Here is a 27,420-nt window from a genome sequence, read left to right as displayed (position 1 = left end):
GGGAATGCCACAGGGTTTACACAGCTCCTACCATGTGCTGTTGCTGTGGTTTAGTGAACACGTGATGACCACTAGAAATGTGTCGTTGTGTCCCCTCCCTTGCCTTGCTTGACCGAATTGAGTATGTGTTCAAAGGGCAAAGTAGAGAGGAAAAAATGAATGTAATAAATCAGTGTTAAATAGACCTTTTTCTACTGTTGAGGGATCTGACTGGCAAGTTGTCCCAGAGATGACTGAAGGCCTTCGTCATTTACCAATTTAATAAACAGCCTTTTTTGAAGAACTGGAAGGTACTTTGGCCTTCCTGTAGGAATAGAAGCCTACAGTAAGAATCTGTATCCTTACTGATGACCAAGAGATGTGAGTCTTGCAGTGAAGCCAGAGAGATTCAAGACCAACATTAGGAATATTTCCGAAAGAGGTCACTGATGAGGAATTGTATTGTGGAGCCTTACTCTCTAGAATTTAATGAAGGCCATCTTTTTTTAAGGGGAGTGATAAAAATGCATTTCTCATTTAAGGTGTGGTGTGTCAACAAGTTATCCCCTGGGGATTTTACTAGCCCTTTGCTTCTATGTCAGGATTCTTTATTCAGTACAGCAAAATATATGCATGGGAAGTACAACAGTCATCTGGATGCTTTGTGTACCTGATGCCAAACATCTGGATATTTGGAAACGTCTGGAAAAGTAAGTTTTCATGAGGGTGTTTAGCATTATGTGGACGAAGCCTCTGGTTCATAATCAGATGTCTGCCAGCCCAAGATTGTTACAAATGTTTTATTAATTTATGAGGGAGGAGGCAGGATCCATTGTAGAATACATTGTTGTTTAGCTTTCGCTAGTTTTTACTTCAGTGGAGTGAGATCAGGTTGTTTTGTTTCAGAAGGCTTTAATCTGATGAACATTTCCGCTTTTAAATCCCAAGGAGACGGGAGAGCCAGCAACAGGTCGGAGTGGTCGGCCTGTGTCACGGCAGCCACCCAGTGTCTGTGTTTGAAATGTCTAGTCACCTCAGGGGAAATGATAATAGACCCCGACAACCACAGAACACCCCAGAAGAGTGGTTTTGTTGAGCCACCGTGGCGTCAGTAATCCATAGACTGCTGGTGCTCTTGATAGAAGGTAAAAGATGCTTTCCCCTAGGACTAACGGTGCAATAACTGTTTACTTCATGTGGCCCCAAAAAGAAAATGGAACTTTTGTTCCCTGGCAGGCCCTGAGAGGGGTAGTCTATAATCAGTCATAATAGACTGTGCCTTTAAAACGGTGCCTTCCTGAAGGGAGCCCTGCGGATCATAGGGGCCTATTGTGAGAAGAGAAAAAGAAAGTACTGAGGCAGGCGCCAGGCAACAGGGCAAGAAGGAAACACTTAAGCGAGGGGCCTTTAATTTTTATGTAAGTAACCCTGAAGCATATTTTATAGCCACCTTGTAAGTCAGGCCTCAGTCTGGCTGCAGACTTTGTGGGGTACCCTGGGAGCTGTTGCTGGGGGAAGCCAAAGACAGTCACTAACCTTGAAGGGGACGGAGAGATGGCTGAAGGACCGGCAGTCTGTTGTTCATGTCAACATCTGTCTAGCAAGATAATACTCTTTATCACAAGGCTTTTGTAAAACCATCTTTTCTCCGCTGTTAGCCTTTAGGGAAATCATCCCCTAAACTCTGCCCACCTTTAGAGACGCTTTAAGCCACTGCCTCTTTTGCATCCAGAGCCTCCGGTTTATCCAAATGGTTTGGGACACTGGTCAGAAATATCTTTCACAGATGTTGGAGAACAGGGTTGAGTTATTTTTTTCGCAGGAGCTGTGCTTTTGCTTCAGCTCTCCTTGAAGTGAAAATGTATCTTGCTTGCCTTGGGTGTGGCCCGTTTTATCTGGGCAGGGCACGATTTATCCACTTCACGAGCGAGTGAGCTAAGATGCCGTGAGATAGGGCTTTGCCCTTCAAGCTTGTTACTCAGGGCCTGCAGAGCCGAGTGCATCTCTCTAAATTTGCTTTGTGTAGAGCATCCAGGCCAGTCTGCTTGGGAATATCATGCTATATTGCCATGACTAGATTAGAATTTTAGAGCTTCAAGATACCGAGTGAGAGAATTTTTTTCAAACTTTTATTAGCAATGAAAACGTTCAGTGAATCTTTTTTGTCCCCCAGAAGAAATCTTACCAGGCAACTCAATATAATAATGCAGAGTTGGATGAATGAGGATAGAAGTCTCAAGAACTTTGTGCTTTTCCTGCCCCTGCCAGGACCCCCATCCCTGGTGCGCCCCCATCCTTGGAACCCCCAACACTTTCCTCTGTAACCCTTACAGCTTCCTAGAAAAGGATTTCACAACCAACAGTATAATCTAAGGTTCTCAAATCAATGGATGTGAAAACCAGGGAAGTTCACGGAATTGCCCAAGCTCACAGTGCGGTAATGGTGGTACTGTGACTTGTAACCTAGGTTTTATGGTCCCCTGTTTAATACTCCACATAGACTCATTTCTGCCCTCATATCCCATCACCCCCCACCAGTGTTAGAGCTTAAAGGTGCAAAGAGGGCTGGATGTGTTAGGCAGGACCCCACAGGGATGGGTAGATGGGTGCCTGTGTTTGCAGACAAGTGGTCCAGGATTGATCCCAGCCTGAGTGTTTTCACTTGACATACTGTTAATTAGGGTCAGTGAATTTATTCACATGAGACTGATTTATAAATGATTTATACATGAAGGCGCCTCTTAAGTTTACAGTAGAATATATGCTTTTCCAAAGCATATACTTCTTTCTGCCTTGTTGACTTCATTTCTGGTGGCCCTGGCTGTGGAAGTCTAATTCCTGATGCAGTAGGCTTCTCTCCAGTCTCTGCTCAGCCTTCTATGGCTGTGTCTCTTAAATTCACTCCCTACCCTCCCTACTCCAGTGATATAGGAGTTTGTTACTGATATAGGAAACCAATGTCAAAGCTAGTGGGGGAATGAGAAATACCAGTGAAGAGAAAAGTCAAGAAATGACAGGTTTCAATTGCAATAGTACAGTTGTTTTACTTGAAAGTTTTCAGATCATATATTGTCTGGTCTTTGTTGGCAGATGGAAGTTTTGTACACTAATATATACATGCAAACATGCTCCTGGCTCTCCTGTACGTTTGATGAAGGCCTTGAGAACACCCCCCGAAGGCCATTGTGTAGATTTGGAAAATAATTCGGGATCAGTGTCTTGTTCCTTTCATCCTCATCAGATTTTCTAAATGAGGCCGTTTCAAAGGAGGGAAGAGGCATGTTCAGCCATGATGATCTTATTTGAAACAAGTGTGCAGGGGTGGTCCAGATGTGAGCTGTATGAGCTAGGACAACTTTCCTTTGATGTGGGACACGACTTTTACCAACCTTCCCCAAACACATCTTCCCATTTCCTGTGGGACTGTAGTATACTCTGGTTTAATGATTGCTAAAGTAACATAGAAACAATTATTAATCTTGTTCGTATGCTTCCTTTTTTTTTCCCCCAGCAGAAATGAAGGGGCCCCTGGGAATCCATGCTGTTCCTGTAGATCAGTGTCAGAAAGTACCACCCTGAATTCATTAGTTGAGATTGAGCAGTCTAAACCTTTACAGAGAAGGGCTTGGTGGAGCTGATAGGAGGGGCCCTTCTAGTTCTTACAGTGGATGAGGAGAGAGGTCAATCTTTCACAGTTTCCCCAAGCTGGCATCTGTGTTGGCAATGTGTTGTTTTATGTATTTGGATCATTTTCACCAAGTTCCTAGGAGCTATAAATTGGAAGACACTGAAGTCTGTTATTTTTAAAGATTAAAGGTATTTAATACTCTGTTTCATAGCACATGTTCTCAGCATGCATTTGTCTGTTGACGGAATGAGGGATTTCTAAAGAAAGGCATATATTCAAGGCTCCTCTTAATGTCTATTTCAGTCCTATCTACCAGGCTAGTACTGTGACTTTTGGGATCTTAATTCAGCTTAAAATTAATCTAATATTGCTTGTTCTGGAGTTGATGCCATCTCTTTCTATTAACAATCTGAGTAGTTTTGTTGTTGCCCACATGTGCTTTCCTCGGCTATATAAAATTCACTTTCCTTAATGTCCTGGACACAATCCCTGATTATTCGGGAGTTAACCTTATTATTCATTGTACCTGTGCAGGGACAGTGGGCCAATCCCTGCTGCATTCCTATGACACCTAGTTATAGTAACTATATTTCCTTTTTGTGTAGTTAAATTGGAAGTTGAATGAGTTGTGGAGTTAATGATGTAGCTATCCAGTTTACAGTTGGTAGTCAGAAAGGCTGAGGGTTAAATCAGCTAGTCTACTATTGTGTAAGCCATTGGTTTCTAAATGCTGGTCCAACAAATCTGAGTCTTATTTAAAAGCACAAATTCCTAGTTCTAACCATGGAGATTCTCATTCAGTGTGTCCTGATTTAGACCTTAAGAATCGTCCATTTTTAGAAGTTCCATGGGAGAGTCAGGTGCATGGACATCAAGTGCATGCCTGATGGAATGATTGTGTTTTTTTTTAAATTTTTACTTATTAATTTTTATTTTTGGCTGCGTTGGATCTCCGTTGCTGTGTGCGGGCTTTCCTCTAGTTGCAGCGAGCAGGGGCCACCCTTCGTTGTGGTGTGCGGGCTTCTCATTGCGGTGGCTTCTCTTGTTGAGGAGCACGGACTCCAGGCACACAGGCTTCAGTAGTTGTGGCTCATGGGCTCTAGAGCGCAGGCTCAGTAGTTGTGGCGCACGGGCTTAGTTGCTCCAAGGCATGTGGGATCTTCCCAGACCAGGGCTCGAACCCGTGTCCCCTGCACTGGCAGGTGGATTCTTAACCACTGTGCCACCTGGTAAGTCCCTGATTGCGGTTTTTAGTATATGTGCTGCCGAAGCGAGCACTGATTGCGGTTTTTAATAATAACATTTTCCATCTCTGTTGTTGTCTCAGATAATTCTGGAGTGCTTTTACTATCATCTTGAATATGTTTATCTAACATTCTGGGCTGTGTGAGGGAAGGAACATCAGGCTGGCAGTTGGGGACCTGGTTCTCACCTCTTTGTGGACGTTTCATCAAGTTGGAGATATTTGATCTGTCTGGGTGTCAGTCTCATTCATAAATTGAGGGCCCCAGACTCCCCAGGGTACTTTGCAGGTTTCTGACATTCTTTGATTTGGAAGGCTTTGCCCTGCTAGGAATTGTCTTCATCGTCACTGCTCACTGATGGCCGCTGCCTCTCCTGGTTCAGTGAGTGCCTAGCTGCTCAACAGAACATTAATCCCAGCCTGCTTCTCAGGAGAGCTGGTAGCTGTCCCCACACCCAGAGCCACCTCTCTTGATTTTTCCTGTCACTACCCACCTCCCAAAACAGATTGAAGTAAATTGTCCTGCTGGGAAACAAGTTCTTATGTTGAGGTTTCTCTTAAAGAAAATTTAGGTTGTGATTCTAACCTTTTCTATACCAAGCCTTGCCAGTTTTCACCCATTGGGCTTTTTTTTGCAGGCTAGAGACATGTATGCCTTTGGGCACAAGATGTGACTGATGTCATGGTCTAGGGAGCTGGTCCTGCACTTCCATGCCCCATTCAACAAGGCTTTTTTTTCCAGGAACTTGTGCATATTTTCCAGAGGGGCTGGTGGGCCCCGGGGCTGAACATGGCATCCTTTAAATCTCTGGTTCTCAGCTTTTGCAGAGCATCAGAATGGTCTGTAGTACTTTGCAAATGTACCTGCCCATGTCACCCCAGCTGCACCTGGGCCTCCTGCATTGGGTTCTCTGGGGTGGGATTGGACACACATGTCTTTTAAAGGCTTTCCTTTAAACTCTGCCTTCTGGAGCCTCCTTTCCTTCCTCCAGACCTGGCCCATGCACTGTTCCTATCTTCTATAATTATTTTTTGTTTAGGTGGATATAGATAAATGGGGAGTTGTCATCAGAATATAGTAAACTGTGGTCTGAATCTGTTGAGAAAATTAAGTTGCTTTGAGACTAGAAGTCCTTCAAAGGTGGGAGCTGCACCTTAGCATTCCCAGCACACAGTTAAGGCACGGGAACCACTACTAAAGACTGACTCGTAGTCCCTGGCTACGGAGGTCTGAGGCTTCTTGTTTTGCTCTAAAACATCATGGGGAGTAGTAGTAAGTCATTTACCCTTTCGTTAAGAGTATTTTTTTCTTTTAAAAAAATTTTTTTTGAAGTATAGTTGATTTACAATGTTGTGTTAGTTTCTGCTGTACAGCAAAGTGACTCAGTTATATATATATATATATATATATATATATATATATACACACACACACACATTCTTTTTCATATTCTTTTCCATTATGGTTTATCACTGGATATTGAATATAGCAGATGCAAACTATTATACATAGGATAGGTAAACAACAAGGTCCTACTGTGTAGCGCAGGGAACTATATTCAATATCTGGTGATAAACCATAATGGAATGGAGTATTTTAACATAATTTCTTGTTTATCCTCTATTCAGTGCAATTCAACAAATATTGAGAATTTACAACATGCTAAGCATTGTTTTAGATGTTGAGGATAGAGTAAGGAACAAAACATAAAATTCCTACCTTCATTGGACATTCTCTTCACCAAAATGTATGTGTCTGTATGTGTACACACACACACACACACACAAACACACAGAATTTAACATGACAGAATTAAATGGCTGCATTATAGCATTATGAAATATCATTTTAGGAGAAATCTTTAGGATTTAGGATTGGCCTGAGTATTCCTAAGACCACAAAGGGAATCAGAAAATTTCATTAAGCATGTGAAACCTGGATAAATTCACAAAAAATGTTAAGACATAACAAGGAGCCCACAGGTGTCCGGGTAAATAGTTTCTGAAAGTGGAATGAATCAACCAGTGAGTTTAGGACTTTGCTCCAAAAAAGGTAGACAAAGACACTGAAAGAATTAAAGTTCATCCTTTGATTTTTTGGGGCATAAGTCTCCAGAGAGTCGTTATTTGGTACAAATCTTTCTTTGACTCTGTGTTCTTAACTCATGTATTTAATTCCATGTATAAGCAGAATACCTTGTGGCTCTGGAGTTCACAGTATTTTATCTGCTTATTTCACCTGTTCAGCAAAAGCATTAATTCAAGCTGAATGTGTGTATTTCAGGCCTCTGGAGTGCTGCTTTACAAATTACTGTGAATTTCTGTACCCACCTTGAATGGGTTAGATAGTCTCCCAGAGTTTTTGTGTTCTAGTTTATGCTTAAAATTATTTGATTTGGTTAGACATGATATGAACATTTTGAATCTGCTTCTCAAATAATTTAAATACAAAGTTATTAAAATCTTTTAGCATGTCTGTTTCAAAAGTACTTTTGTAAAAAGTATGGTCTTTTTTTTTTCTTTGTAACTATAAGCAACATTCTGGGATTCTGAATGCCAGCTAAAAAGATTGGTGGGACAAACGAAGATGACTAGTGAAAAAAGAGCACATTCGGTATGGATTTCAAAATAGCAAGAGAACATGCAAGAGAAACCAAGGGTGAGCTTTGGTCCTGGCTCACTTTGCTATTTGTGTGTTAACTATAAGAAGAGAAGTAAATAGCCTGCGAGAGAGGAAAAAAAAAAAGATGTTCTGGAAATAATTATTAATGCTAAATTTTCTGCATCTAATTTTGGAGTGCTTATGTTTGAAATTTCACATGCATGATGATAATGTGTGTTTCAGGTTTGTGGAGAAAAACAGCGCTTTGAGAAGTTGATGGAACATTTCAGAAATGAGGACAATAACATAGATTTTATGGTGAGTTATTTCAGTACTACTTTCAATAAAGCAAACTCAGTTTTTAGCAGTTATTTCCTAAATCCATTTATATTTATATATTATACATACATATATGTTATAAAGGATAGGAAACTGAGTATAATATGCTAACGATCCAATTTAGACTTCTTCTTTTAATCTGTATTTTACCTTTATGGCATGTATCTGCAGTTTTATTCTTTATGTATACACTATAGTAAAGGCCAAAAGTACTGATTACAGTACTCTTGTTGACCCTTGAACAATGTGGGGGGTTAAGGGCGCTGACCTTCCCTACAGTGGAAAACCCACTTGTTAACTTAACAGTTGGCTGTCTGCTTACATAGTTCCGTGTCCGCACATTCAACCAACTGTGAATTGTGTAGTACCTAGTATTTGCTATTGAAAAAAATTTGCGTGTGAGTGGACCCACACAGTTCAAGCTCATGTTGTTCAAGGGTCAACTGTATTTATAGCAAAGGGTGAAGCCATGCATTTGGGAAAAGGAAGTTAACACCTGGCACAAATGCCTGCAAGAGCCAGCTTTAGCTGTCAGTAGTGCTCATAAGAATCCTTAAATTAGAAACCAAGAATGTTAACCATTCTGCCTTTTGCACACCCCAGCCAGTGGTTTTCTCCAGACTGTATCCTCAAAGACTGAAGTGCTTCAGTTTGTAGAACTGACGGTATATATCCCCCAAATTAATACATAGCAGTGGTTTGTTTTCCTCCCTTGATTTCCTGCTCTAGAATTCTGTGAGGGTGTGTTCATACTGCAGGTCTCCTTAGCAGGGTAAATCACATGCAAAAATGTGTGATTCAGAGGCAGGACTGTCATCTTCAGGTACAAAAAGCAAAAGGAGTTGGAGCACTTCTGAATCTATGTACCTAAATCTTAATCCTGGACTGAAGGTGGAATCCACTGTAGAGAATTTCCAGAGCCAGATTACCCTTGAGTACACCCAGGTCTGCTTTCTTTGACCTAATTCAGTTGACCTTGGAAACTTCTGGACCCAGGAGATTCCTTACTTGGGCTTAATTTCCCAGATCCCTTCTAGCCTGGAGCAGATGTTCTGTTCAGTTCTTCTGTCGTCAAGTCTTCTAAAACCTGTGCTTGGGATGCCAGGCAGTTTTCATTTGAATTGCTTCAGTGATTATAAAACATGGAACATAGCTTTGCAGATTTCTAACCCTTTTATATGAAACATGTTTTCTGGGTCCTCACACTTTATACACTTCCTAGTCCTCAGCCCCTTCCCAAATCAGTATCGGTTGAAATCTTTTATAGAGCTTTTCTGTTCCATAAAGCATATGTATACATACTTTTTCAAAAGGTAAAAAATAAATTTGAAACAAGGAATACTTTTACATTGACGTTTTAGTTCTTGTTATTGGGATTTTTTTTGGAGAGTTTAAGGCTAACATTTGCACTGGTGACAAATATGTAAAGAAGTCATGCCCTGGCTCACCTGACCAGGATCTTTCCTCTGCCTTCATAGGGGGAACTTATTTGTTCCTTTAGAGCTGACATTGCAAACTGGAGCCTCCCAGGCTGAAGCCAACATATATACAGGCTTGTGAGTTTAGTCTGACAGTGATGTCCTTCCATTAAAAATTTTGAAAATTGTGCCTTAAATTACAGATTTCTGATTTTCCTGAGAACTAAAAAGTTCTGGTAACGCTAGGTCCCTGTTCATAGAGTATCAGCTGCTGGAGCCAAGTTGTGCCTATTCCTTAAGTCTGAAGATAGCCTTTCCAGTCTGTCACAGTCCACACCATTCCCTATTGTATTACACATGGCTCACTTCACTCATTTATCATACCTACCAGATCTCTCTGCCATTCGAGTTTCTACTGAAATTATAATGATGTTAAGCCCTTTACAACACCTGCACTGTTGACAAATGAGAGCATATTTCCTGTCGGTTCATTTATTCCTATGAACATGCATTGGAGAATCTTATTTAGAGGCTGTTAGTATGTGGATATACTATATGTGTGCTCGAGTATATATATGTGCTCGAGTCATGTGCCATCTAGCAAATAGTTGCCTCTTTGGCATAGTATAACACTCAATAGATCACTTAGACCTGCTTTAGAAGAGAAATGGAAAGATGCCAAAATCTAGCCATATTTGTTTTTTCCAGAAAATGAGGCTTTTCATAAACTGTCTTGGGAATGCAATTAAGTTGCACAACTTCCCTAACAACATATTCCATGTAAAACATAATATAAATGCTTCAAATGTAGCACAAGACCTTTCTATGTATTTATTTATTTTTTTGTGGGCAAAAGAAAACAAAAAAGTGACAAAATCTTTTTTAGCTTATTGAGCCATAGCAACTGATGTAATTTTTTAGTAAATGGTGATAGATTTCTCATGTAACCTAGAGAGTTTAACATCTTCCACAGATACCCAATGGATAACATATACTCAAAGAAGAATCTAACTCAAGAAAAACAATTTAAACAAGATAAAAATAGTGGGGTTTGGGGGATAGAGGAAGAGCGAGGCAGTTTTCAGAGTAAGTGTGAATGTGCGTCCCACAGTCATACCTCCTTGCAAGTCTCTGGGTAACCACAGAGGGAAAGCATTAGTGAGATATTTTCACTGTAAATAAACTAACTGTCCCTACTGAAAACAAAATAGATATGTTAAACTCTGTTCTGTTATTTACTAAGCTGGGGACTGGTTTTCTCTGTGGCAGATCAAAGCCACTGATGCAGTTGTGGGGAGAATGTAGCAAATCCAAGGCTTTTATGGAATAGAAACTGGTTGATTGTTTAAAATGGAAAGATGGGTCAGAAGCTCTGTTACTGTCCTGTTGGTATGGCAGGGCCCACAATAAAATTTTAGAAGTGATCACCTTGTGGTGTGATTACAGGTGATTTAAATGTTCTTCGTTGTAATAATAATCACATTCCTACAATGTACTGGTAATAACTGAGTGTGTTCTATATGCCTATAAGACTTTTTAAAAACAGTTTACTGAGATACAGTTAACACACCATCCAACTTACACATCTGAAGTGTTCAGTTCAGTGTATTTTTAGTGTATTTGTAGGGTTGTGCAATCATCACTGCAATCTAATTTAGAACATTTTGTTGCCTCCTTCCCGTGCCCCCAAAGAATTCCTGTATCCATTAGCGGTCATTTTTCCCACCCCCAGTCCTAGGCAACTGCTAACCTACTGTCTGTCTCTATAGATATTCCCATTCTGGATATTTCACATGAATGGAATCACATTTTTGTAATCCATCCGTTCATGAACATTGGGGGTTTTTCCCCTTACTTTTTGGTTATTATGAATAATGCTACTATGAACATTTGTGTACAAATTTTTATGCAGATGTATGTTTTCATTTCTCTTGGGTATATTCCTAGGAGTGGGATTGCTGGGTCACACAGTAACTCTGAATAACATTTTGATGAACTATCAAGCTTTTCAAAGTGGCTGCACTATTTTATATCCCCACCAGCAGTGGATGAGGGTTCCAGTTTTTCCACATCCTTGCCAACACTTGTTATTATCTTTCTTTTTGATGATAGCATCTTAGTGGATATGAAGTGGTATCTTATTGTGGTACCTCTATAACTTTTGAATTTTTAAAAATTGTAAAATGTTTTTAAACACCCAATGAAACAAAGGAAAAGGAAATTGGTAAGTGAGCTTAGATGTGTGAAATTGAAAATATATGACTATGATTAAACTGAGAAAACAAGTTTGGAGCTCATCTAACCTGTTGACAATTTCATTTCAGGTGGCCTCTATGCAGTTTATTAATATTGTAGTCCATTCAGTAGAAGACATGAATTTCAGAGTTCACCTCCAATATGAATTTACCAAGTTAGGCCTGGATGAATACTTGGATGTAAGTATAGCTGTAACTTTAGTTCCATTATGAGACTTGATTTATTGCCTACCCTCAAAGATGCACTTCCATAATGACCAAAGAACACTTAAGGCTCCATGCAATCAGGTGCTGTAGTGCTAGTTAAAAGAACCAATCTGAGTGATGTGATCTGTCAGAGAAGCTGGATTCTTGCAGACCTCCTAGGGCCTTACGTTGTCTTCTGCCAGCAACCTTTTAGTAATGGAGTCAAATAACGTCTTAGAGCCTTGCTACAGCTTTCCTCTCCTTTTGAGCTCTGTCTGGGTCAAGTCTCACTGTACCCTTCATCTGGGCTGTTGGGCAATGTGCATTCTTATTTACTCTGTGGACTCTATCTGGGCAGGGAAAGTCAAACCAAGACTGCTGTAGAGTAATGAATAATGCTTGGAGCATCAAAAAATAATGAGGAAGTGGACACTAGAGACTTCCTCATGTAGCTGTTAAATTCTGCTTAAAGTGTTTGTGTCTTTAGAAATTCTGCTTTTAGTTCTTGAGAGAAGAGGGATCTAAAGTTTCTCTTTCTCTTGCTCCCTTGCGGAAGTGCTCAGTCAGTTCCCTGAACTTCTTTGCCTATAAAGCAAAGTTGATGTGAAAATCATAAACAGACTTAAGTAGCTGTGTGTGCACAGGATGTGCCCTTGTCTTTTGACTCAGGCAGTTTTGTTTTCCCTTCTGTGTAGGGAATGATCCACTTGAATTTGAAAGGCCACTAGTAATGGGGCAAGAATTGTTGACCTCAATTTCAAGCCTGTTTCTAACAGTGAAGAAAATAGAAGTATTTCCCTTGAACATCTCCATAGCTCACCTGCCCATCTCCCTTTCGAGTGAAGCCAGGGATTACACAGGCGGTACCCTCAGTTTATCGCAAAGTGGAATTGCAGAGTTGGTTACTCTTGAGCTCATGGCCTTGTTTATCAGACCAGCTGGGCTGCCCTCGAGTAGACTGGCCTAATGTTGTCTAAAGACTCTACTCAGGTGGAGCCATGGAATATTTCCATTGAAAAGTTTGTTTGAATTGCTTTCCTATTTAAAGAATGACTAATATCTTTGACAGAATATTGTATTCAACAGTTCCTGCTTTGAAATCAGGGTTCCTCTCTTCTCTTTCTCCACATGCCCTGAGAGTAGCAATATTTGAATGAAAGTTGGGTGTATTCCTAATGGGGTTTTAGGGTCAGTTTTGTTGTGGCTGCACAGAGCTCATTTCAGGCGCCAGGATACAATGACAGGTAGTAACATCAGTGCCTGTTACTCACTGTGAATCTTGTGAAAAATCCTGCTAAGCTGCTTCTTCATTTTCTTTTCTAGGCTTTGCCCTTGTTCAGAATTTTTTTTTCGGTTCTGACTCATAAACTAAGATGGAACATACTCTCTTCAAGACAGCTAAGATGTAGAATTCTAGATTAGACCTAGGAGAAAATCTGTTTTCCTGAGAATTTATTTGTAGAGTAGAATTCCTCTTAAAAATTTGATTTTTTCCAAAAACTCTGTATTTCTCTAACTTACTGGTCTGTTGGTTCCAGACTTTGATAGAAGTGGTTAGAAGAATAATAACATAAGCATATAATATATAAATGCTTCATTAATTTATAAAAACCCAACCTTGTAAGTCATCATCGACTTGTTCAGTAAATGTTTATTGGCGTCATCCATGTGCCAGATATTATTCTAACCACTCATCTGCTCTCCAGGGAAAGACATGACTTATGCTACTTGTAAGAAGGATTGACTGATTTACTTGACCTCTAATTTTACCTTGGAGCTAGTTGACTTCCTTTGGGATGCCTGGCCCTAGAATGCAGCGAATGGGGGAAAGGTTCCTGATCTGTGCTTTGGGAGCCCTGAGCTTCTCATGTTGGGGGAGTGTCTTAGCCAAGTAATTATGGGGGATGGGTTCTAGGAACTAGTGCTAAAATAATCCCCGGGTCTAATATACTCTGTCAGTGTCTTCCTCAACTCCCATGTACCCCTCACCCTCAACCAGAACTACCATCACTACCCAAGCAAGATACCACCCACTCTAATCTCCTCTACCACACAGATACCCCTCAAGTTTTATGTTACTTGTGACTGTTGTTCCCTTTTGATTTTTCTGTTATCTTGATTTCACCTGCATCAAAAATGTTTTAGGTTGGAATATATCTGCATGGGGAATATATCTACAGGAAGGATTAGGGAGGAAATGTGTGTATATTTGGGAGAGGGTAAGCACCAGAAAGTAATCTGATGGTACCCTCTTAGATGGTTACTCCAGAGTTCTCTTAAGGAGAATGAGATACAAAACCCTCTCTTGGGGGACTTCGCTGGTGGTCCAGTGGTTAAGACTCCATGCTTCCAATGCAAGGGGCCCAGGTTCCATAGCTGGTTGGGGAATTAAGATCCCACATGCCTCGTGACGTGGCCAAAAAAACAACCAACCAACCAACCAACCAACAAAAACCTCTCTTGGAAGGAACAAACAAAAACATGTAGGCTCTCGGGTAATTATGTTGTGTTTCCACGGATAAGCTAACACCACGTTCTCCTGCATTTTGATTTTTAGAAGCTGAAACATACTGAGAGTGACAAGCTGCAGGTACAGATTCAGGCTTACCTGGACAATGTGTTTGATGTGGGAGCTCTGCTGGAAGATGCGGAAACCAAGAATGCAGCTTTGGAGAGGGTGGAAGAACTGGAAGAAAACATCTCTCATGTAACTACCTCTCAGAAAAAGAAAAATGGCTGTTTCAGCTAGGTGCAAGGCAGAACAGATGTTAGCTTTTATGGCAGTGAACGAAAGGATTTGGAGTCTAGGAATGAGATGCAACTTGAGCTAGAGAGTGATCAGAAGCCATTCTGGGCTCTTTCAACGAAGGCAGGTATGTTACTTACAACTAAGTGGAACCCGTTGCCTTCGTTCACTGCTCAGTTTCTGCTGCGTCCAGATTTCCTGGCCACCTTAGTTATAAGCACAGGAGAGTTAGAAGATTGGCATTACCTGAAGAGAAATGCAACTAAAATATGTCAGTTTGGTGAAGAAGTATCTTCTTCTGAATGTGAGTCATCTTGTACCAAATATGTCCATGCAAGCTGTGGATGGGCTGATCTAGTGTCCTCATGATGCGGGTCTTCACTTTCCTGCCTCATGGGTACTCAAGTTCTAAATAGCTTCATGTCAACGGTAGCATTTTCAAGGAAATCGGCAAGTTTTCCCATATATCCTGTTCTTGCAAGAAGTGTCCTCTCAGTATAATGAACAGGAATATGGTGTGTCTTAAAACCCAAACATTATGAGGACCACATCCTTTTACTGAATTCTGATTGAAAGTGTCCTTGATTGTGAAAGGAATTGTCTCTTTTTGGAAGGATGTGGTTTTTCTCTTAGAATGGTCCATTTATTTTTCTCTGCATTTTCTTAGTTAAGAGTATTACTTGTGCTTAATGTCCTTCCTCTTTTCCCATCAGTCTGAAAAGGGGCATCTTCATGGCTTGTGGTTTAGCCAAGTTGCCAAAACCCCTCCCTTTGTAAGTGCTGTGCTGACTTAGTTGGTACCTGCTTAGGGAGAGCATTTATAGGCTCTTCCTTTTTCTCTTTTTGTCTCTTCCCTTAAAATATTTATATTATATTCTGAACTTGGTCAGCGTAAATCTCCACTCTTCCTCTTCACCTTGCCTCCCTGATTTTCTTTATGTGTGATTATTCTCAGTGAGATGGAAGAAATCAGAAGTTGCCCAATTTTAGAGTCTTATGTGGAAAGTAACTTTCACTCATGGCTCACCCCATCTTTCTCTGAAGCCTTAGCTGGCATTGCATGACCATACTTACATAACCTACTATTGTAGTAACCACCTGTTTATTTGAACTACTCCTCCAAAATGACTTTTATTATTTGGATAGTTTGAGTCAAAACAAGCAATAGTATTTTTTCAACTGGTGACTTATAACAACAAAACCAAGTTTTCTGGGTCAACAGTTTTCAAAAGCTTTTGCCTAATGGCCTTTTCTTAGGGGGGGAAAGGTGACTCAACCTCCTCCCTCACCTACTATTCTCTACCCTCGCTGGCCCCTGCAGAAATGGAGAAAGACACACTGTGTATGTCAAAACACTAAGGAGCTGACTTATGGGTTTTATTAAGGATCCCTTGTAAATGAATTCCTCTTAGAAACAAGTATGTATTCAGCACCATCTTATAAATATTAACATTTTCGGAAAACAACTTGGGGAACACATGCAGGACTCTGATGGGCCCCTAGTGGTCTCTGAGCTACACTTTCTGAAAACCAAGGACCTGATGAGAATGATCCTTTGTTGTGACACATCTTCCCTTTCAAAACTTTACAGTTGTCAGAAAAACTGCAAGACACAGAGAATGAAGCCATGTCCAAGATCGTGGAACTGGAAAAGCAACTCATGCAGAGGAACAAGGAGCTGGATGTTGTTCGGGTAAGTGTAAGCCATCCCAGGTGGGCACTGCAGGGAATGTGCTCTAGCTTTAGCCTAGTAGATATAGGACCCGCATATGTTCACAGCAGAGGGAGGCATGGATGCGGCATATTTACTGGAACCATTTCAGAGGTGAAACTCAAATGAAAAGTACACATAGTTAGGGTATGTCTTCACATGTGTGTGCAATCAAATGCTGGGGCTTCATTACTTCCTTATCACAGGTTTTGGGAGCAACAGTGTTTTCCCATCTGGATGAGTCTGAGTGAATTCTGTGGATCACCCATTTGGTTGGAAATAAAAACACAGCATGGATTTAATTCATGCCACTTATTTATTTTTCTTAGGACTTGGACTTCTTTGTATTTCTTTGCTTCTGCTTGAAACCAATTTGGTAGTTGCCATGGAAACGGTGAAATCACAACATAGACAAGACCTACTGGCATTCACCAAAAAAAAAAAAAAAAAAGAGAGAGAAAAGTCAAAAGCAAAATCAATCCATTTTATTATCAGATAATTCCAGCCATTTTGTTTGGCTTCAGCATTGTTTTACCTTACAGGTCAGGTATTTATGGAGTGCCATCCATGTGCTTGAACATAAAAACACCAAAATGCCTGGAGAGCTTTTAGGCAAATGGCTTGCCTTTACACGACCGTTAATGATATGGCACATTTTATGTGATGGTTATCATGTCTGTGTGTGTTGCTTGATATTCTGACAGGTCCTACAGTTAACTCTAGGAAATTTATTTTCTGACACTCCATCTCTAGGAAATTTATTTTCTGGCACTCCATCTCTAGGAAATTTATTTTCTGGCACTCCATCGAGACAGAGTTGTAGCATATGGACTCAATTCAAGTTCAGACTCTCAGATTATTAATAATAGACAGGGTGTGAAGAATGTTTCCCTACCTGCTGGAGGTTTGTGGTGAGAGATCATGTGTGTAAGGCCCAGCAAGTGAGTTCCATAAAATCCTTCCACTGGAACCTCTGTGGACCCCTTATAAAAGGAACCAGGACAGCCTTTGAATTGAAAATTGTAACTTCTTTGTCTTCTGCAAAGAACCTAGACAGAAATAAGGAATTAGTGGAGGGATACTTTGGCCTGTTTTGGAAAATGTTACAACAGTTGCTATCCTGAGCTTGGTCAAGGGGGCATTGTGAAGGCCAGAGAAATCCATTCAAAACAGTCAGCCCCTGGTTACTCATGAGTGGATTATTCCATGATTTGCAGATTTTTAATCCCAGTCTGATTTATGTCCAAGTCTGATTTAGGGACCTTTTGTCTACTGTTAGCTGATATGTATCTAGGAGTAACAAATGAATTTTAACAAAAGTGAAAAGAAAATATGCTGCACCACCAGAATACCCTCAGGATACTCCAAAGTCAGTTATAAAATTATTTTTGGGTCATCTCTGCCCTGTTCCTCTTCACCTGTGGGGAAAACTGACTTAGCTGTATTTATTAATGGAAAGAATTACCTCAGCAGTAACAACTGCTAGAATGTATTGCATGCATTACCAGTGAACAATTGATAACGAATGGGACTTTATAAGTTCTGGCTGAGTTCCATAGAATTCATATATATATGTATATATATATATATATATATATATTATAAGTATCCTTTTTCTTTTTTCCTTTTTTTTTGTTATTTTCTTTATCCTCAATTTGCCAATCTAATGGTAATAGGCATGAATGTCACGTGAAGACCAACTCTTGACCATGGGCTTTTTTGCAGGAAATCTACAAAGATGCAAATACCCAGGTTCACACATTAAGGAAAATGGTCAAAGAGAAAGAAGAAGCCATTCAAAGACAGTCTACCCTAGAAAAAAAGATTCATGAGCTGGAGAAACAAGGGACCATTAAAATTCAGAAGAAAGGGGATGGGGACATCGCCATCCTTCCGGTTGTGGCTTCTGGCACGTTGCCCACGGGGTCCGAAGTGGCGGTGGGTGACTTTGTGGGACCAGTGACGGGGGCCGCCACCTCGGGACCCTTGCCCCCTCCTCCCCCGCCACTGCCTCTGTCGTCAGACGCACCTGAAGCAGGTAGGAAGCCTTGGCGAGAGCTGAGGTAGAGCATTGGGATATCTCTACTTCTTCTTTTACTACAGTTCATCTATGTCCTTTGTCTGTTTCTGTTGGCATGTTGTTTTATTGATTGATTCTAAGAACTTCTACCTTTTGAGATGAAGCGTATACGTCTTCATTTCACACATGGCGCAGAATGCTCCCCATTTGTCACCGAGGACATTTTTGTAGTCTTTGGGGAAAAAACCCTTTGTCCTCCTCAGTGTTTGTTTTCAGGTCCTTTATGTACACATGGCATATTGCAGGAAAAAACCATTCCCCTGTTTTCAAAGTCTATTTGTTTCTTTTCTTTTACTAGCGCGAAATGGTCCAGCCACGCCACCTATGCCCCCTCCCCCCCCACCCCCGCCCCCTCCCCCGCCTCCCCCTCCGCCCCCGCCTCCTCTCCCGGGTCCTGCAGCTGAGACTGTGCCGGCTCCCCCTTTGCCCCCGCCTCCTCCCTCTGCACCCCCGCTGCCCGGGACGTCTTCACCTACAGTGGTTTTCAACTCAGGATTAGCAGGTAAGAGTGCAGATTTTAGACCCAGATATTTAATACAAATACTCAAGTGTCTGACCTCCAGAGGGTCCAGGACATTCTTTCAAAGTCCAGGTCTCTTGCAAAGTCACATGTGTCTCCTCTTAATATAAGAACATTCCTGCTAATGCAGCCAGTAAAGGGGAAATTGTGCACAGGAGGCATTTTTCTTTCAGTAGCCTTTGTCACTCTTTCCCTGACAGGAAGTTCTGATCTCACACCGTCTTCCTACCTTTTCTCTCCCCACCTAGAGAAGGGAAGAGAGACAGGTTACCTTCTCAGGGATCAGTGCATGTTCATGGGTTCAGCAAACATGACAGTCCAAGCTCTGACACAGCGTGCTTTCAGTGCTTATGGCTCTTTTCTTTGAAGCTATTTTCGATGGCATCTATAAAAGGGGAAGATGCCTCTCTGTGTTAATTGCTTGATGTAGGCTTCCAGGAGTTTCTTCCGAGCATTTGAGGGCATCACAATTCACTACAGTGGAATTAAGCTTCAAAGGGAAGCGTTGCCACCCGCAGTACCTTCTTGCCTTGAAATGCTCCACTGCCCAGGAGAGAAGGCGGCATCCCTCCCTCACCAGAAATACAACGGGGCGGGCTGTGGGTGAGAGGAAGAGAGTTGCTCTAATGTCTTGAAATATAAGTTCTTATTTTTGACTCACGAAAATGAATTTTTACTCTTTTCTAAAATACCACAAGCTGTTTTCCCAGTCACGGAGTGTTTCCCTGTCGTTTGGAATTGCTCTGAGCTTTGCCAAGCCGTTCCTGTGACGTCAGATAATTCTGCTTCCCCAACCATTTCAGTCCCTTCATGAGGTCTCTTATTTCTGAAGAACTAGCACTCTAATGGTCTCATTTCCAAGGCTGCAGTGGTTTTCAGAGCCTTTTGCCCAAAGTGTAAATGATGGTCTCAACTGTAAACGATCTCCCAGTCTCCATCTCTTAGTGTGTCCATCCCATCAACAGCTTTACCAGCCAGTCATTAGGACTAATTTATCCTGGTGACTGAAGCCCTTTTCAACACCAATAAACCACCTGTAACAAACATGTTCCACATCAGATCTGTGGTGTTTACTTCCACCCCAGCTCCTATAAAACTGTCAAACAAGATGCCTGTTCAAAGTCGTGTTGGCAGTAAACCAATGACTTACTTCAACCTTTCAAGGTCTCCCTCGTCTACCGCTTTCTTCTAGAATTTTTATTGCTTCTGAAGGACAAAAGTTAAAGGAGCGTCATCATGAAACTGTTGGATTTTGAAACGTAAACAAACAGAAAACCTCTTAAGGAGCCCTAGGAATCTGTTACATCAACAGGCTGTTTTCAGTGATAGTGTCATTGTCATGTGCACCTGGGCCCACTGATGAGGCTTTCCCTGTAGCCCCCCAGGAGCACTCACCATGAGCGCGTCTCTCCTTTGGTCTTGCTTCCTTTCTGTCTGACAAAACCTAATGTGCGATACGGCCTCTACTTCCGTTCACCTGGGCTCCGACTTGGACCTCAGGACTGCCTTGGAGGAGAGAAGAGCCAAGAGTCTCAGATGTGCACATCCAGGACTCCCTTCTGAACGAGTCTTGGCCTCTCTGGTTAAATTTTTTGCCTGGGTTCTTCCTCCTACTTAATCTTTACAATTTGTTGACTCCAATGATTGCCTCAGTTTTACAGTGTGAAACTCTGTGTTCAGCTGATCCCTCAGTGCTCCCTTCAGGATTCCTACATTTGAAAGTTGTCCCCTTTGTGTCTTATGCAATTTGAAGGACTGTATGTGGGACTGAAGGAACTCCTCTTCAGTGCCATAAGTGTCCATTAAACAATTACAAGATGTTGTGTTTTACAAGACATAAGGATTATAAAATCCTTACGAGTCTTTGATAGCTTGAGATCAGGCAGTTTCTACAAGGCCTTTAATCTCTTTTCCTTACTCATCCTTAATTCGGCCGTTAATACTTAGTGGTTGTAACCCATTTTGTGAGTTGCTTTGCCAGTGTATTCAGTAACACTCTCTCTCTGGAACCAAGAGTCCAGACAGCATCAGGATGTCCCCATAGATCCAAGAGACAGCTGAGATGATATGCCAAGGGCCCCCCAGGAAGCCAGAAACCTGTGACATCACTAGACCCCTAGATCCACAGGCAACTGGATGTCTTATCTCTTCAGCAGGCAATGAGCAAGTGTCTTCTTGGTGACCAAGTCAGGGGACCAGGAGGAGGTCCCCTGAGTTTATCTTGTGGACTTTTCTTTGCATTTTATACAGAATATATTAGTAGTGTGAAATGTGCATTTGAAGTGTAAGGCGTACCTCCTCAAATCTGTTAGACCAACCTGGTTCCCATTCCCCAGTCAGGTCATCAGTGACAGACCCCTGGGTAGTCTGTAACCTTTGCTGTTTCTCTTTGGAAGAATATGCTTTGGAACTTCACAGTGAGAATTGGGACTTCAGCTGATTATTTTTTCATTAAAAAAAGTGTTTATGTCTTATGGAATACCTAGCACAGGTCAATATGGCTCTTTGGCAGCACTATAATGAAATCATTTTCCCCCCTTTTCTAAAAAAGAGTTATTTTTAAAAATAAAATAATAAGGGCGTCTTTAAGGCAGGTCTGAATGGAAATGAATTTTTGGCTCTGTGCTGCCTTGTGAAATGTGTCCCAGAAGTACGGAATTCTCTGCTAAGGGTGTGTGGACTGCTGAGCCGCTGAACGCTAACCGTATCTAATTTTTCTTTTGTATTTTCTTTGTTCTTTCTGCTTCCACAAAAGATGGGCCAATCAAGCTTTTCTGTAGGTTGCTTCTCCCTGAGTGTGTTGAGTGTCTGCCATGTGTTCCTGTGGGTCACGCTATGCCTTGACATCTCCACCCCATCTCCCATCGAGCCATGCATTTGCTCTGTGTCTGCGGGGAGGTGTGGTGCTGGCTGGCTGTTGTGATTCCAGGGCTGCCCACATGTTTTAGTTGAACCTGTAGAAGAGGTTATGGCCCTTTAAGCAGGCATCCTGGATTTCAGGTGCCCTGTTCCTTTCTCCCTGGGGAAAGGAATGTTTTTTAGTTTAGTTTTTAAAGTTGGATCTAAAGCCTCAACTCTAGAAGGATTTTAGGGTTTTTTAAAAATTTTATTTGTTTGTTTGTTTTTGGCCGTGCCCCGTGGCATGTGGGATCTTAGTTCTCCAACCAGGGATCGAACCCGTGCACCCTGTATTGGGAGCGCAGAGTCTTAACCACTGGACCACCGCCAGGGAAGTCCCTAGAAGGATTTTAGACTTATCCTGAGGGAAAGAGGAAGGCTCCTCCCCAGAACAAGGGAAAGCTGCTGGGTGCTGCTTTCCTAGTCCCCTCCCTCTGGTGATCGGTTCTCTCCACAGAACACCCACCCACCCACGCAGAGCCACTTCTTGTAGCTTGAACACTGGGAACATGGTGCGTATCGTGGTCACCTATAGACCCCGCCTCTGCTAACCCAGCCCCCCAACTCCCCAGTCAGAATCAGGGCAGCCTTTCAGAAGAGAACTTTTTGGCCTGTGCTCTGATCTCAGGCTTATTCCTAGTCTTGCTTAAAGAGTTAAAAGTAGGGTGGCTGCACAGGGAGTTGCTTGTAGGGCGTGTCCCGCGGCCTGCGTTGTCTGTGGAGGGATGATGGAACCGGATGGCGCCGACCTGTCACCCCCGCTCCCATCCACCTCTTCTCCCTCAACTCTGCAGAAGTGCCAGACTAGAGGAAGGTCTGGTCCTTTGTCCCCTGGAGGACATGGGCTTTCCCGGGTAGCGAGGACAGAAATGGACACCGTTGGGTAGTAGAGAGTAAAGTGTCACATTTGCTGGTGGAAAGCCTGTTTTGGCAAAAGCTGTGTTTCTGTGTTCCTGCATGCTTCTGTGTGGATTTGTCAGATGACATTCCCGCTGTTGACGTGGCCTTTGTAACTCTGGAGGAACGAGAGGCACTGTCTGTCTCTGTTTTTTCAGTGAGGCAGGCAGCCAGGTAAAAGCCCAGTTGTGTGTTCCATTTCTTCTGTTCTGCACTGAATTTCTTCTCCCTCCCTTCCCAGATAGTGTGGTGGGCATCCCTGAGACAGACTTAAGACGGTGAATATTTATAGCTAATTGGTTTGGGAAGACTTCTTTATGGTGTGTAGTTAATTAATGGAATTTTTAGTGGATTGCCCTTTTTAGCTCATTTCCCCAAAGTAAGAGGAGGGGGCACTCCCCCCACCCCCATCCCCTCAAAGGTGGGACCCTTCCTCTCTATTAAGAGGTTTTCAGTATTTTTAATGGGTGCATTCTTACCTTCTAGTTGCACGGAGTAGCTGATTCCTGGGGAGAGCTTGCACTTAAAAGAGAGGGGGAGGGGACTGTGGCCCTTCTCCAGAAAGCAACACAAACCCAGATTTCTAAGTACCCCTTTTGTCTTCTTAAACATTCTGTTTCAGGCCATTTGTGGCCCTTAGTCTGTTTGGAGTAACTCTCAACAGCCAATATCATCCCCATTATTGAAATCATCCACAGGAGTGTATTGCTCTGGCTGGAAGTCAGCCTTCTTGACATTTCATTTCTGGTGGTTTAAGCAGACACTATCTGCAGTCTCTGATCATCTTTGAAGATTTGTTTTGGAAATATGTGTTAGAAAACCAGAAATTTAGGATGTCAGAATGCGACTTCACATTCACCAATGTCAAACTAAGTGACACAGAGTATTTGCCCTCTCTGCTATCTAATAATAGAAAGAATAATTTTTATTCCCCAACTCTTTATGTGTCCTAAGCATCGTCCTGACACTGTGACTGTATTTCAACCACCCAGTTGCCTGCATTAAAAAAAAAAAAGCAAAACCCCAGCTCTTAGGCAACTGTAACACACTGTTGTATCAAATGATGACCTCAAGTTGTCCTGGCCACAGTGTTGCGTGATGTTTTCCATATTTTAAAACACCTGGGCACCTCTTGCCAGCCTTCCTCCAGTGTTAGAGTGTCATCTGCAAGGACTGTTGTCTGATTGTTCTTGAGGGTTTTGGTGGAATCTTAATTTCATTCTCTCTGACCTCTGTAGCTGTGAAAATTAAGAAGCCAATCAAGACGAAATTCAGAATGCCAGTTTTTAACTGGGTTGCCCTGAAGCCAAATCAGATCAATGGCACAGTCTTCAATGAAATTGACGATGAGCGAATTCTGGAGGTATCTTTCTCATTGGTTAGAAACAAGGGGCCCTCTCTGTGCAGCAAAGCCAGAATGGGTGCTGTGTTAACCTGAAAGTTTCTGCAATAAAAGCTAGTGTTTTAAGTGTCTTGATGTAAAGAAGAAAAGGAGAATAAAATTGGATGCTATTTTGTAAGGTGGTTCTAAAACTATATTTAATAACTTATTATACATTAAAATGGAATAGTTTTGAACATCTTCACTGTGTGTCACAAAATGTACATCTGACACAGTCTCTGCCCTTAATTTATAAAGGGGCATAAAAACCCTTTATTGAACTATAAGTGAAAAAGGACTCAATAATCACACCTACTAGCTGGTTTGGTGGATAGTTTTAGTCTGTGCTGGCCACCCCCCTACAAGGCAGTAATTGAAAGGCAATTGAGTTAACTGGTTGGAAACAGTTGTCTACTTTAGACATTTTTGTCTGTATATGTGGCATAAGTCACACAACACTAACACAAATAGAGAAATTGAGCAAGCCATGGCCAAAGACAAGTATCAGTACTTAGTAGAGAAAAAGTAACTTCTTTGATGCTTAAGAAACTATCTAAAGGGTGGCTTCCTGACTTCATTTTTAAGTATAATCTAATTTGCCTATTTCATTCCTCTCTAACCCAGGACTTAAATGTAGATGAATTTGAGGAAATATTTAAGACAAAAGCCCAAGGTCCTGCCATTGATCTTTCTTCAAGCAAACAGAAGATAACGCAGAAGGGATCAAACAAAGTGACATTACTAGAAGCAAATAGGGCTAAAAATCTTGCCATAACTTTAAGGAAAGCTGGAAAGACCGCGGATGAAATATGTAAAGCTATTCATGTGTAAGTTCAGGGCATTCTGAAAGATTATATCCTAGTAAATTTAGAATGAAAATGGTAACGCTGAAGAGGTGGACCAGAAATGACCTTTGGGGGTGCTATATTAGAATGAGTAATTAATTGTTTTAGAAGAATAACAACTGGATCGTGACATCGTTTATTATCTTGGTCTGTTCTCTTATATATGCCTGCAGCAATGCTTACATAAAAGGAAAGTTGAGAGAAGTATTGCAGATGCTAAGAAAAGGGAGAAAATATCAGTTTTCTGTGGAGTATCTGAATTTTATCCAGATTCATTGAGTACAAATTTGATGGCATTTGTGGAATGATTCAACTCAACACCAGATGCAAATAGGAGACAGAGGCTTGTCTTAATTCATAACAATAGGAATGTGATTCCTGTTGCTCCTTAGCACTTTCAGGGCATCTTAAAGCAAGTTTAGTTCTTTTTTTAATCCTTGAACTGCAGAGAAGGCATTGATTTTATTTACTCTTCTATTAGAAGAATCTTTCTACTCTTTGAGTCATGGTGACTATCAAATATGATAAGGATGTTATTAGATGTTTTAGAAACTAATTCATCATTAATTGGTATTTCATAAATTTTGATCAGAGATTCTTAGGGGAGTAAAAGACACTGAGAAATCATTTGTTCCAGTTTCATGTCCTCAGCCAGGATCATAAGCTAGTAGTTTAGTGCACCCTATCATCTGTTCTGATTTCTAGTGTTGAAACCTGATATGAATTCTGGTTTTTAATCTTCACATATCTTGTTTGTAATGATGATTAAGTGTAATTCTATTGCTGAACAAAGATTGTCCAGAGAATAGACTAGAGATTGTAGCAGATACTTCTTTAGTTCAGATTGAGTATAGATCCACAAAGACTGAATATTCCCTCAAGGGATGTATGCATTTAAGCCAAAGCATCCATATAGTACAGGCATTTTGATGCATTTTTTTCTAAAGGAGAAAAAATATCCCAGACTTACTGGTTTAATTGAAATATTTTACAGAGTTCACCAGATATTCTGTAATTGTGTGTATAATATTATATCTCCTTAATTAGCAGTACTTCACAGGCCTAAAAAAAACATGTCCTTGAACCACTTAACCACCAGATACTTCAGCTTTCCTTCTGCTTCTACCTGCTGTCATTTACTATTGATTTCTAGAGGCTTAGAGCTATACTAATAGCCTAAAAACTGAGCATGGCAGTTGTGATAAGGTCCACCTTTCCAGGAAGGATCAATGAAAGTGCTTGATGCACAGTCAGGAGCCAGCACCAAGGGGCATGTTCACGTCTGTAGACATCATCCAGCTGTAGACATCAACTCATCGACATGGTGGTTCATGATCTGGACCAGGTGGAAGTGTGGCTGAGAGGGGAGGAGGTTTTCTCTTTAACAGTGACATGTTTGTTGTCCACCTCTGTCTTCAGATTTGACTTGAAGACATTGCCTGTAGACTTTGTAGAGTGTTTGATGAGGTTCTTGCCAACTGAGAATGAGGTGAAAGTGCTGCGGCTCTATGAGCGGGAAAGGAAGCCCCTGGAAAACTTGTCAGATGAAGACCGGTTCATGATGCAGTTCAGTAAAATTGAGAGGCTCATGCAGAAGATGACCATCATGGCCTTCATTGGGAACTTTGCCGAAAGCATTCAGATGCTGACTCCTGTGAGTGGACCAACTCTGGCAAGGGAAGGGGTCCAAACAGATAGCATTTTTTTGTTTGTTTTCTTTTAACTTTCTCTCAGAATTGCACTTAATGTCGTGGGCTCTAAGACTTCTTCCCAGAACTTTCAACATGGCATTTTTATTTTTACCATCTTTTTCTCATTGTGTATGCCAAGTAAAATTGAAAACGGTGAATTTCCCCATTCCATATTGCTCTTCTCCCTAGAAAATGCCATTTCCTGTGTCTACAGATATCCTTTGGATTTTAAAGGACACCTCAATACAGAGGACAGGGAGAATCATTTTCTCACATTTGGTCCCCTCCTCAAGGTACCAGTCTTCTGGCTGGGTTACCAAGACTGAAAATTTAACTTCATTTCTAAAAACCATCTCATATCTTTAGTGAACAGGCTTATTGACTTTCATTGGAAGAGTTAAATTTGCCATGGGGGTCTTCTTCCTTGGAAGTTTGTTACAGTACACTGTGGTGACGTAGAAATAATAGCCAACCATCTCTTGTTCTTTTGTGTTAATCTGGTAGAGACTTATGAATATCATAAATAGTTCTTTCCCAGTTCTATTTCTAAATAAATGTTTGTTAATTACTGATTATAGTAGCATGTGTGTCCAAAATATGTTCTGAGAACTTCTGCACGGTGATTATATTTCTTTGCTGTTTTGTTTTGTTTTTGTTCTTGGCTAGCTCCATTGATTTAAAAATATGAATTGTATTATATGATTAGAGATGGTGGGCAGGCTATTGAGTTCTCCTGGAAGATGCTGTTGACTCCTAACTTAAGTCTCATTGCTCACAGATTTTATGATAAGCTAGTTCTGATAATACTTCCTATTTAGAGAAGAGCTTACATATAATGCTCTAGTTACCTAAGACCTAGAAGGACAATTTAAAATTGTTATGTTTAGGAAAAAATAGAATCTCAGCATTAAGGCTTTAAGTTCTATATGCAGGCCTGTTTTCTTCTGTATTAAAGTTTTAGTTTTCAATCAGAGTTTCCCATTTTTAACATGTCTTTTCTC

The 27,420-nt window shown here is 41.2% G+C and overlaps 1 protein-coding gene across 3 annotated transcripts in view; it reads left to right on the top strand.

The window, feature by feature from the left end:
- The window catches only part of FMNL2 (formin like 2), a 304,476-nt gene that overhangs the window by 260,473 nt on the left and 16,583 nt on the right, over positions 1–27,420 (top strand). For all 3 annotated transcript variants that reach the window (XM_081242867.1, XM_081242866.1, XM_081242865.1), the window contains exons 10-18: positions 7,696–7,770; positions 11,534–11,644; positions 14,208–14,357; positions 15,988–16,089; positions 17,833–18,145; positions 18,486–18,689; positions 23,741–23,865; positions 24,508–24,710; positions 26,148–26,382. In XM_081242867.1, the coding sequence (XP_081098993.1) occupies positions 7,696–7,770; positions 11,534–11,644; positions 14,208–14,357; positions 15,988–16,089; positions 17,833–18,145; positions 18,486–18,689; positions 23,741–23,865; positions 24,508–24,710; positions 26,148–26,382 (1,518 nt within the window). The remainder of the gene's footprint in view (positions 1–7,695; positions 7,771–11,533; positions 11,645–14,207; positions 14,358–15,987; positions 16,090–17,832; positions 18,146–18,485; positions 18,690–23,740; positions 23,866–24,507; positions 24,711–26,147; positions 26,383–27,420) is intronic.

This window comes from Mesoplodon bidens (genome assembly GCF_964165515.1).
Source record: "Mesoplodon bidens genome assembly, chromosome: 8".
Lineage (NCBI taxonomy): Eukaryota > Metazoa > Chordata > Mammalia > Artiodactyla > Ziphiidae > Mesoplodon > Mesoplodon bidens.
Note: the sequence above shows the minus strand (reverse complement) of the source record. Positions and strands in the feature narration are given on the sequence as shown.